Source organism: Anser cygnoides, chromosome 1 (genome assembly GCF_040182565.1).
Source record: "Anser cygnoides isolate HZ-2024a breed goose chromosome 1, Taihu_goose_T2T_genome, whole genome shotgun sequence".
Classification (NCBI taxonomy): Eukaryota; Metazoa; Chordata; class Aves; order Anseriformes; family Anatidae; genus Anser; species Anser cygnoides.
The window spans coordinates 6,703,337-6,715,584 of record NC_089873.1 but is presented as its reverse complement, the minus strand read 5'-3'; the positions used below and the strand labels follow the sequence as shown (position 1 = coordinate 6,715,584).

At 37.3% G+C, this 12,248-nt stretch overlaps 1 protein-coding gene across 4 annotated transcripts in view; it reads left to right on the top strand.

Annotated features, from left to right (window-relative positions):
• Positions 1-12,248, top strand: part of UPF2 (UPF2 regulator of nonsense mediated mRNA decay) — a 62,946-nt gene that overhangs the window by 29,896 nt on the left and 20,802 nt on the right. For all 4 annotated transcript variants that reach the window (XM_048062606.2, XM_048062607.2, XM_048062609.2 and 1 more), the window contains 5 exons: positions 4,624-4,809; positions 5,340-5,543; positions 6,078-6,353; positions 7,479-7,662; positions 11,426-11,565. In XM_048062606.2, coding sequence (XP_047918563.1) covers positions 4,624-4,809; positions 5,340-5,543; positions 6,078-6,353; positions 7,479-7,662; positions 11,426-11,565 — 990 coding nt within the window. The remainder of the gene's footprint in view (positions 1-4,623; positions 4,810-5,339; positions 5,544-6,077; positions 6,354-7,478; positions 7,663-11,425; positions 11,566-12,248) is intronic.

Here is a 12,248-nt window from a genome sequence, read left to right as displayed (position 1 = left end):
ATAGTATTAACAAATAGAACAGGAGAAGATACTTCAACTGGAGATGAAGACAGTTGTGGAAACAGCTGGTTTCTGTGCCTTGAGTAACAATTGGGGGCTCTAAATTTGAAGAAAAAGTTTCTGAAGACTCTAGAGGGAAGGGATTTTAGAAATAGAGTTTGATGGTAGTTAAAGCAAAAACAGAAGTGTTATCTCTGTCTAGATAAGTCCTAGCAAAGATTTAAAAAGAATAGGAATTAGCTGTGGGTATCTCAGTGTATGAATTTGAGCCCTGAATAATATGTTTCCTGGCTTGACAGATGATCTTAAAATGTTGTGTCCAAGGTAAGATACTGAGTCAAATGTGATTGAAGAAGTGCTTCAGAGGTAGGTATTAGTAATGGGAAATTGCATTCAATTAGAAGCAGCTTAAGCAGATGCAGGCCAACTACTAAACCACTTTTTTATTAGAAGTCTGACTAGATGCTTTAATGTTCCCTTCTGACCTTCAAATCTGTGCTTTGTGACAATATAGACATGTATCTTCAGTAGGGAAAGTAGTTGCTGGGTATGGAGTGGCAGCGGACATTGCTTGCGCTCCTGGAAGGGAGCCAGCAGTGTGCCTTTGTGTCTGAGAAGACCAGGGGTATCCTGCGGTGCTTTAGGAAGAGTGTTGCCAGCAGGTTCATGGTGTGGTGATCCTGCCCCTGAGCCCTGGTGAGGCCACACCTGGGGAGCATTGTGCCCAGTTCTGGGTTTCTTACTACAAGAGAGACCTGGAGCTCCTGGAGAGAGTCCTGCAGAGGGCTACGAGGATGATCAAGCTTCTCTCTTATGACGAGAGGTTGAGGGAGCTGGGCCTGTTTTACTGGAGAAGAGAAGACTGAGAGGGGATCTTATCAGTGTGTATAAATATCTTTAAGGCAGGGTGTCAAGATGACAGGGCAAGACTCCTTTCAGTGTGGTGCCCAGTGACAGGACGAGAGGCAACGGGCACAGACAAACACAGGAAGTTCTATCTAAATATCAAGAAAATTCTTTACGGTGAGTGACAGAGCACTGGCACAGGCTGCCCAGAGAGGCTGCAGAGTCTCCTTCTCTGGAGAGATTCAAAACCCACCTGGACATGATGCTGGGCAACGTGCTTCAGGTGACCCTGCTTGAGCAGGGGGTTGGCATAGATGATCTCCAGAGGTCCCTTTCAACCTCAGCCACACTGTGATTCCGTGAAGGAAATGAATGGTTTAAGCGTTCATAATCTCATTGTAGAGGTACAGCTCTTAAAAGCTGTGAAATATCACTGTCTGTCTTCCGTACACATCTCCATCCTTATCAAAGCACAGGCGTACACGTGGTAGGTCTTTTTCTTGAATCTGCAGCCTCCCTTCCTGTTCTGTGGAGTTAATAGGGCAGCAATTGTTGCGTACTTGGGTATATTGCAATACAATTTATTTTCCATAAGAGTGCTGTTTCTTTCTGAGCCTCTTTGAATGTCATACCGTTTATTGCTGTGGTGCTGTCATAAGAGGAAAGAGATGGACAAATTAACTGCAAGTCTTTGCTGTAGAGTGCTTTGTACTTGAAAGGAGGCTTGAATGCTTCAATTTTCTAAAGATTTGCCAGCTGCTGTGTTTTATTGTTAAATATATTTCTTTCCATAACCAAGTATTTATTCCATGGAAACGCTGTTCTGTTATCTTCAAAAGATGCCTCAGTTTTTGCTGGCATTTTTGTAGTTAATAAAAATTTTAGAAGTTAGAAAGAATTAATATCTTTACCACCGCTTCTTCACCTAATTGACTTTTTAAAAAATTTATGCACCATAAAAATTTGATTTGTCTTCATAACGAAGTCATGTGTAGTGTACATCCAGGGGTATACGAACACAGCCAACAGTCAGCAATTACTGTTTTAATAATGGAAGTATAAAGCCTCATAAGGTTTCCAGTAAATTTCCGTCTCTAATGCATGAGGAACCAGGAAAAGATAGGATGGGAAATATGTTTGGAATCCCTACTACTTAAGGTGTGAAAGGTGCTATAGAAACGACAGAAACTTTGACTTAAATACTGTTTTACAGATTGGATCGTAGGCTTATGGTACTGGTAAGAGCTGAACAGTTTCAGTGACTTGTTACAATCAGAAAGGTTAACTGTCAGTCGTGCTGAAATACTTCTCTGAATTGGGCTTTTTGTGCTTGTTTTGTTTTACCTGGTGACTTCTTTTGTTTTTTGAGTTGCGCAGAAAAAAATAATTACTTTTCACTATGTAAAATCTTAATCTTATTTTTATTTGAGGGCAGGAACAAGACTATTAACATGATTTTGGCCAGATTTTCTTTTGGGAATGATTCTGCAATATGTAGGGATGTTTTGTGGCTGGCCCTGAAAATAAAAACTTTTATTGTTTTACCTTGAGCATTTTTACGCTGCTTGTGATCTGTCCCTTTTTATTAAAAGAAAAAGAGAAAAAAAATCTTCAAAAGTAGTACTTCAGTTCTATAGCTAAAATTTCATTTTATCCTAATGAAGTGAAAACCCAAAATTAATTAGCAAATACCTACAGTCTTAAGTGTTCAAGCTTTTTTCTTCTGAAGTGAGTCAAGGTTTTTGTTGCTGTAGAGAGAGTATTGTTACTGCCACGTGTGTCTATCTGACTCGATGCCATAAATGAAAATGCACACACACAGTTCATTAAAATGGTGGTGACTTCTAATAGAGACTAGGAGTAATGCCATTCACTTAAGAGTTTGAATTGGGATTGCTCAAAAAAATAATAAATTACAGTGATTTTTAAGATTTGGGGTAGTGTGTATATATAGTGTCTCCTGTGGATAGACATTTTGATTAAAACTTTTTATTTACAATGTAACATACAACTCTTTATAACACAAAATACACAAATGATGTATTTCTTTTTTTTTAAATCTTCCTTTCAAGCCCATTTGCTGTCTTCTCTCATGCTTTACTTAGCCCCACTTCAGCGTTCAGCTTGTAGTACAACATAGGTTTGCTGTTTTATAACATTTGCCGTGTTTTCTCCTGATGCGTCTAGAAAAGGCCAAAAAGATTTGCAAAATGATACTAGCGTGATGCAATAAGGTTTTGGAACTTTCTGCTGTAACTGTTTTTTCCCTAGTAAGTGTAAACAGCACGTAAAACAATTTGCCTGCTCGATAGTAGATGCACAGCACTTTAGCAAAACATGGGTAAATTTGCTACTACTTGACAGGAATTTCCCATTTGGAAAGGAACACTCAGAGAATCAAAGGAGAGGCCATTTGTGTCATGGGAAAGGTTAAAAATGAAGTGCATTAGGGTTTGTGTCACATGGAGACCTCCCAGGCAACAGATGCAGGCAATCTAGGAAAATTACTTTATTTGTTGTGTTACTGTGTTACCCGAAGTTATTCTTCCTCATTGAGCTACTGGCTGAAACTCAAGGCTAAGGAGCTGTTTGAGTACCTTTGCATTTCAGTTTAAGTGAGTCACTACCTTGTAAAAGAAGTTTGAATTTATTCAAGCTCAGTAGAAAGTTCACCAACATGACAAATCGTGCTGCTTCATCAAAGATGGTTTAAATTCTTGACGTTGTTTTTATATCAATTCATACAATCCAATAAAGCAATTGTATGCAGTAATAAATAGTATTTGCACCTTAGTTTGGCTTATGTTTGCTGTGAATTACTGTATAAGCAACCTCTACTGAATAATAAAGTCCAAGTCCGTGCAGCTTTTTTTCCTGTTGAACCACGTTGGAGTGGTTTAGAATATATCAGCTGATGTACATAAAAAATCTGTGCATGCACATGTATATGAAAGTGTTTTGTAATGAAATTAAGCTCACATCTTTAGCTGTAAAAATCAGCAGCTTTGAATACCACTTGTTCTTGTACAGAATTCTTAGATCCAGGAAACCTTTAAAAACCCACCAAATAGATCTTGAAGTATGTATGCAAAATGAAATACAGAGAAAAGATGGTACTCAGTGAGGAAAATGAGGGCAATCTTGACAATTAAACACAGTAATTAGTGTTGACATATGTAGTAAGCTTTAACTTTTATGATTGTTTTTTTCTGAAACGTTCCTTTATGGTAGGTATTGTTTTCTGTGCAATCTATACTGCTTTGGTAAACAGTAACAATGAAGCATGTAATAAGAAAAATGCCATTGCCTAAACCATTGAAGATTTCTGTGAAACCATCAATATAATAATATAGAATATAAGAATATAATTCTGGAGTTGCACATTGCTGTATAAAGTAGTTTGGCACTTTATTGTTGATGCACTGTGTCAAGAAATCAGTATTTCAGCAACTTTACATTAGATGTGGTTAATGAGATAAGGCACCCTGTTCAAAATATCTTATTGAACTAAACAGCAGCATTTAGATTTCAAGTCAGACATTAAGTAACTTTCCAGAAACTTTTTTTTGTGGTTATCCTTTATAAAAATAGAGCTTGTAAAGAAAAATGACCGTGGAAATAGCAGCACATAACCATATATATGCTTTTTCCTTTCTTCAGCCAATGTTTTAACTTTTTTTGCAACCTTTTATGTTTCCTTTGTCCCAGACTTAAATATAAAAAGTTTTATCTTGAAAATGACAATATCTCTAGCTGATCGTTTGCGTTTATTTCCAGGAACAAATGATGAGAAAGAAACAAGCAATGCATCTTGATGCCCGCTATGTTACAATGGTGGAAAATGCCTACTACTACTGTAATCCCCCTCCAGCTGAAAAAACTGTGAAGAAAAAACGTCCTCCCTTGCAGGAATATATTCGTAAGCTTCTCTACAAGGATCTCTCAAAGGTCACCACAGAAAAGGTAAATCCTTTTGAAGTCCTGTTACAAGTGTTGCTGGAAGTGATGTAGTGTTAAGTTTTGAAGGGTTTGGGGACAGTTAGATTTTTTTAATTGTAAGGAAGAAGGATCAGTTTTGTATCCCCAGTTGTTAAGATTTTATTTCTTGTAATGCGTAGGTGATCCAGTCATGGAGCTGCATTCTCCAAAGCATTAAGTGCTGAACAAACAGAATGAAATAAGAATCTTTGTGCTAAGTATCTCACATTCAGAGTGAGAGATAGAAGCCTACAGTTAAATACAGACAGTAAGAACAATAAAATCATGGAACAGGTTGGAGCAGTTTGATTAGTAGCTAGACAACAGCATTTTTGGGTTACTTTTATAAAGCTTTCCATAGCTGCTACAGATGCAGAGGGTGTTTGAAGAAAAGAACAAGGCTGTTTTTCAGGTGCTTACAAGGATTTCATCCCAACTGTGGAAGAGGTGATGACTGTGAATATCTTCATATTTTGCCTGCTAAAATGTTAAACTCGTCTTAAAATTTCATTTAGGTCCTGAGACAGATGCGCAAGCTGCCTTGGCAGGATGCTGAAGTAAAAGATTATGTTATATGCTGCATGATCAACATCTGGAATGTGAAATATAATAGTATTCACTGTGTAGCCAACCTCCTAGCGGGGTTGGTCCTTTACCAGGAGGATGTTGGAATTCATGTTGTGGATGGAGTACTAGAGGATATTCGACTAGGAATGGAGGTAAAAAAATAAACCAATAAAATAATCCTGTTTAAAGAAAAGAATCCTTAGATTCTGGATTTTTTCTGACTTTTCTACCCATCTTTCAGTTGTTTCCTTTATGCGTAGGTTCATTTAAAAAAAAAATTTGCAAATATTCCTAGGACAGGGTTTTTTCCTCCTTTGTAATAATTGGACTCAATTTATTCTTGCACAGTGTAGTCAGATTCATGCAACTTCATGTCACCGGAGATTAGTCCATATTTTGATAGAGGCTATAATTATAGTTCTCTGGGTAGTGAAAAATCATCATGGATTTTGGATAGAGCATGTTAAATGTATTTGAACACTTACAGTAGCTACTTGACTGGCTCTCATAACTGCCTTCGCTACTTTTTAATTTTGTGTAATGCATGTGGTTATATATAACCGTCTATTGTAATTAATTCTGTCAAGCATTTATACTGCTTTTCTGTTTTTTAAAAGGGGAAAAAAAGTTTCACAAAGATTGTATTATGTCTACGTGGTAAAATGACTTTTTTTTTTCCTGTAAAGGTTAACCAGCCAAAGTTTAACCAGCGGCGGATCAGCAGTGCCAAGTTTTTGGGGGAGCTTTACAATTATCGAATGGTGGAATCGGCTGTAATATTTCGAACTCTGTATTCATTCACATCATTTGGTGTGAACCCTGATGGTAGTCCTAGTCCACTGGATCCCCCAGAGCATCTTTTCAGAATCAGACTAGTCTGTACGATCCTTGATACCTGCGGGCAGTATTTCGACAGAGGATCCAGCAAACGAAAACTTGATTGCTTCCTTGTATACTTCCAGGTAGTAATACACTTTTGTCATACTTCTGCAGATTTCTTTAACAAGCTAATGTATGGCAGTCTGTTTATATATTTCTGATTGTTCTCCGCTACAATTTTTTAGAATCTTCTCTGTCTAGTAACTGTTTTTATGTGAAAGTGAAGTGTATGTGGACGTGTAGATGTTACTGTTGCTCCAACAAGTTGCAGAACACTGGGGTAGCAGTTGATTTGCTGGAGGTTTAGGTCTGCCAATAAGGGTGTCTCAGCAAGTGGAGAAATGGGCTTATGGAAACCCTGTGAAATGCAGTGAAAGTAAGTATCAAGTGTTGCAGCTGGGGTGAAATGGCTCCATGAACAACATAGTCTGGTACTGCCTACCTAGAAAGCAGCTCTGCAGATAGAGAGCCAGAACTCCTGGACTATGTGAACAGGAGAGCAAGAGTCAGTTCTGCACCGCTGTGGTGATGAAGGCCAGCGGCATACTACCTTGCATTGGCGAGAGTGTAGCCAGCAGATTGAAGAAAGTGATTTTTTCTTCTTTCCTTTCTACTTGGCTCTTAAGGGCCACATCTGGAGAGTTTTTTCCAGGTCAGGGTTTCCTGGTAGATGAGAGCCTTGGAACTGAGCTGAGTCTAGTGGAGAGGGTCACTAAAATGATCAGGAGACTTGTAGTTCACACATTGTGGGGTTGCTCAGCTTGTGGAACACAATGTTAGATGGGGGTGGTTAGAGTGCCATCTTCAGCTGTCTGACAGAGTTTGTGAAGAAGGAAGAGTAAAGTTCTTCTCAGGCATGCTTAGTGAGAGGATGAGCGGTAATGGCCACAAGATGCAGCAAGTTCTGACCGGATGGATTTAAGGAGAAAAGATTCCACAGTGGGAGTTTCACACACTAGGATGGGTTCCCATGAGATGATGTGGAAATTCCATTCGTGGAGATCATGCTAAAAGTTTCTGGACCAGATTTCTTTCTACTTTCTTCTTTAAAACAGTGTTCAGTGGTGTCAAAATATCTTGACTGTATGAAATAGAGTAGTGATGTGAAATTTCTTGCATTTCCTACCGTATAAATGTGGCTGGGCATTACAAACTTAGTTTATAAATGCCAGTGTGCATACAACTGACTTGAATATTTTTCTTTCTAGCGGTATGTTTGGTGGAAAAAAAGTCTGGATGTCTGGACAAAAGACCACCCGTTTCCTATAGACATTGACTATATGATCAGTGATACACTGGAACTCCTGAGACCAAAGATAAAGCTCTGCAATTCTCTGGAAGAAGCTATCAGACAGGTTCAAGACTTGGAAAGAGAATTCTTAATAAAATTAGGTAAGAGAATGAGCAAGGGGAATTAAATCTTTTTTGACGGTTCCTATATTACTTAAAATTACTGTTTGCATGACAATGATGGGTAACTATAGTTATTTTCATGAGATGATCTTTTTATTCTTGTGATGAAAGTGTTTTTTTGTAGCTTGATTACATTTTTCTGATCTCCATAGGGCTCATAGAATCTTCGTAACTCTTAAGTGCTGGGGTGTTTTTTAAAAAAATAAGAATAAAAAACACAACAAAGAAGTTGATAGAAATATATTATTTGTTGGTGTGTGTATGTAGTAGTATGGTGCAGACAAAATAGTGCAAATGATAAAGAAGAAAGCTATGCGTTTTACTTGAAAAATTTGGGAATCATGCTTTACTACAAAAAACAAGGAGCATCTGCACGTTCAATTACTGTTGGTTGGTGAGCACTGATGGAAACCAGCTAAGTCATTCTGGTAGATTGGTGGCTTGCAACTCTTATGTTCCTTCCCCAGTTCTGAACTTGACTACAGCTGCTGTTGTCAAAGTAAGCATTAGTATAAGACTATGGTAAAAGAGAGAACATGTTTCTCTCCAAAATACTGTCATGTATTTTGATCCTTACACTTTCTTTGGAATAATTTTGAATGGGCTTTACATTTCAATAGAGATCAAAGGATAATTTAGTTTTCATGAATTAGAACTTTGGATTATTAAGCTTACTTTTTCCTTACAATATCTAGCTTGTAGTTCCTGCTCAAGCAACAGTGATGATTTATTTATAAATAATGAAAGATTTATTTATAAATCTTGCTTCAGGTATCTATGTTACAATCAGTTAATTTCAGGACAAAATGATAGACATGCAAGCACAGCTCACAAAAAAACGTTGACAAAAAAAAAAGCTTAGTGTTTATCTAAAAGCACCATCACACTTAAGTAGGGCTATATACAAAAAGTTTTAATAGTTTTTGGAAACTACTATGCTCATTTCTCATTATGTAGAGTTTTTTAATCTTCAGTTTTTATTTGAAGATCAGCTTCTTCATGACAAGCTTTTATATGTAAATTTTACATTTTTAGGTGTTAATTATAGCCTTGTAAGCATTTCATCTAGGTAGACAAGTTCAATTTTCAGAATAATCCTTTAATCCAGTGGGATGAGGATGTGTAATTGCCAGGTAAAACATTGCAACTTATGTTTTAAGAGGAATTTATATTTTTAATATGTTGTTCATTTAATTGATGTGCCTTAGAATTATGTAGGTAGTCACTGAAATGCAGGGAAGAATTTCCTTATGGTATAATTAAATTACTAGCTTTTATGCTCTCAAAATGGTAACTAAGAAGTAATTCATAACTCATTGTATAAATTGTAATGTTCTTTGCAAGATACTGAGCACTTCCTCCATACGATTGGTAAGAACTTTTGTTCTCTGAAAAAGTGCTGCTGCTATAGCACTTTAATTCAGTGTAGCTAAAAATTGGGAAGGGGGGGGAGTGTTGCTCACTGAGTATGAGGGAGTTCCCTCTGCTTAAGTCGGTTGCTCTTCCAAAATTGCTTGCTATTAAACCTCTGTTATAGGGTGGGGGTATTTCCAAGTCCTACTTATTAGGACTATTAGAAGTTGGTCTCAGGGAGATTGTCATCTGCCTCTTCTGATCTGTGAAGGCTGTGATGATAGATGTGAACATATCTGAAGGGAATTATGGTTTTCTTTATACTTTAAGAACTCTAGTAAAACTGCAGTTCGTGATCAACTTGTACCCACAGTCCAATGGCCCACGGACAACAGTACCGAGAATGTATCGTGCCGAAGACCGTGATGTGCTTTGCTTTTGTCTGTTTGAAGTGTAATTCTAGGCAGGAGTAGTTTGTTGCATGCAGACCTTGAACTGGGGACTGTTGGTTCCTGTGCCACTCTGGTGGCTTTGTGTGGGTGAGAAAATACTGAGAGTGATTTTGAAGAAAGTCTTGCATAATTCTGGAGCAGAACAGATTTTGAAGAGCACAGTGTGTATAAACCAGAAAAAAAAAATTGAAACCTCTGGAATATGAAGAAGGAAGTGTACCTGAGTTCACACAGCACTGAAATCCTCACTAGCTACCCTATAGCCATAAATGCTATTCACTTCACAGTTTTGTCTAATTTAAGCGTGGCTGTAAGGATTCACTTCTTCCTAAAGCTGGCCTTTGTGAGCTTAGCTGTCAAACTTTGAGGTTCTGTAAAGAAACCCGGCTGTGTGTATATGCATATTGCACATGCATGAAAGCATCTGGAGGTAGAGAAAAAAAAGTCTGGTATGCACCAAACTGTTTGTCTATTCAGAATCTAGACTTCTGGCTAAGAATCGCACGTTGCAACACTTGTTCTCTGCAATATGCAGGATGCAAATAAGGGATGCCATGAGCACAGAACTGATGTGTTCATTTGCTGGCCAAAAAACTTTAATAGTCAACCCTAGTATAATTTCAAAATACGAATGGTAAATCGTATAGTAACAGTATTGATGCCTTAGCACAAAAAAAAAAAGTGTTGTGGAAGGCTGACATCAGCGTCACTTTCTGCTACATCAAGCCGTGATCCTCTGGAGGATTAAATGACTTGGTAGATTAATGAAAATAATTAATAGAATGTATGAACAGAATAGGGTATGATAGAACTTTGTTCTGTTTTTCAGTGGATGGCTTGATTTTTGCAATAGCTGTTTTCTAAGAAGTCTCTTTTTCATGAATATCAGAACCATGCTCAATTCTCAAATATTTTCTCTGAAAAAAATTCTAATAAAAATCTGTATCCAAAACTAAATTGTACACCAAAGCTCTGAAAGAAACTGAAATTTACTCTTCCTTACTGTAGGAATGGTACAGGTAAGGAATATTACATTGAAAGACATCTGTTCAACAACTGTTGAAAGAAAGTTTCTGGGGAATTACACTTGATTCCTTGCACGCAGAATAAGCTCAAATGGCTTGAGGAATAGAGGTGGCAGGTAGGTCAGTACAGAAAAGCACAAGATGAATTAAAACTCAGTGAGAGAACTGTCAGTCCTGTCTGAAAGTAGGATGAGCACATCAGCCAATAGTTTTGGAAGAGGCTCTGATTTTCTAAAGACTTTGTGGAGGTACTTATGTCCTTGTAGGTTCAAGTGCAGCCTCAGAACATTAGAAAAGAAAGAGTCAGAAAGATTGATTATGGGCTGAGCAAATGTTTCTTTCAAAACTCTTAATTTACCTGTAACAAATAGAAGTACCATCACCTATTATTTCTCTGTCAACAAAAATACAGTGGAAAAATTTGAGTACTTAAAGCGTGCTAAAGAAAATTTAATCGGATGCTTTTTGACTAATCTTCAAGAACTTGAAGATTCTCTTGAAGTAGCACGATATACTGGAACTAATGCTGCAGAGGTTTGTCTTCTGGGCTCTGCCACTTCAGTTGAGCATCCATGACTTAGGGCTCATATTTCAGTAAAGTTGTATGTTTAGTGTGAAGTTATTTGGCAGCTGTTTGCACTGTGCAATTTCTTGACTGATGTTTTGTGGAAGATTTTAAACGTTTTCCATAATGTTTTCCTCCTTTTCTTGAGGGGAAGTTGTTACCCTTGCTACTGATTATTTATGAACAAGGTAACCATAGATAGAAAATTCTTCTATTGAAAAACAAAATATTATGAGCCATTGGAAGTTTTAGTATTCAGCAGCAATGGACTTCTGAAGTGATCCTACACATATAATTTCTAATATTCTAACTCTTTTCTTTGTTCTAATTCTTTCTCCAATCTACAGGGCTTGTGAATGACAAAGATTCCAAAGATTCCATTACAGAAGGAGAGAATCTGGAAGAGGATGAAGAAGAAGAAGAAGGTGGAGCAGAGACAGAGGAACAATCCGGAAATGAAAGCGAAGTTAATGAGCCAGAAGAAGAGGTGAATTTAATCATTTACCTTGCCTTGCATAAAAAGAATGAGTAATCAATATTTTGATGCTTTCTGAAGCCCTCGTATGTCACAATTAGCCGGTGAAATGTGGGTATGCACAACCAAGGCAGTACACTGAGGGGTATATTTCTGTCCCAGTGGTATATATATGGAAAACTGAATACGATGGTGTCTGAGGCTTAGTCCAGAGAAACTATGATATAAACTTGAACCTACATCTTTACTCAGGGTTTATGCTGCTTTTCAACCAAAAGATGCTGTTAGTTCTTGTGGCACATAAACACATGCAGATCATTGCCTTTACCTGTTATAGAGACAAACATTGACTAGATGTCAAAGCAGTCATGTAGGAAAAATAACAGGTGTTCAGAGTATACCTACATAATGTGAACAAATAAGATTTATGGAGCATAATAAGCTTCCTTGTTTACTGTGCGGGTAATCTTTTGAATCAGAAGTGGTGTAGCCAATAGAAAAAAAAAAAAAGCAGATGTAAATAAAAATTATAACTTGTCACTATGATACAGCAAAGTTGACATGATAATGTTGGTATTATGATAAAAAGAATTCATCAAGGAAATAGGAAACACTTTTTCTCCTTATGCTTGGGTTGGTTGGTTTACTAGGGATCTAGTTCCTAGTTTCAGCTCATGACTCGGCATTAAAGTTTC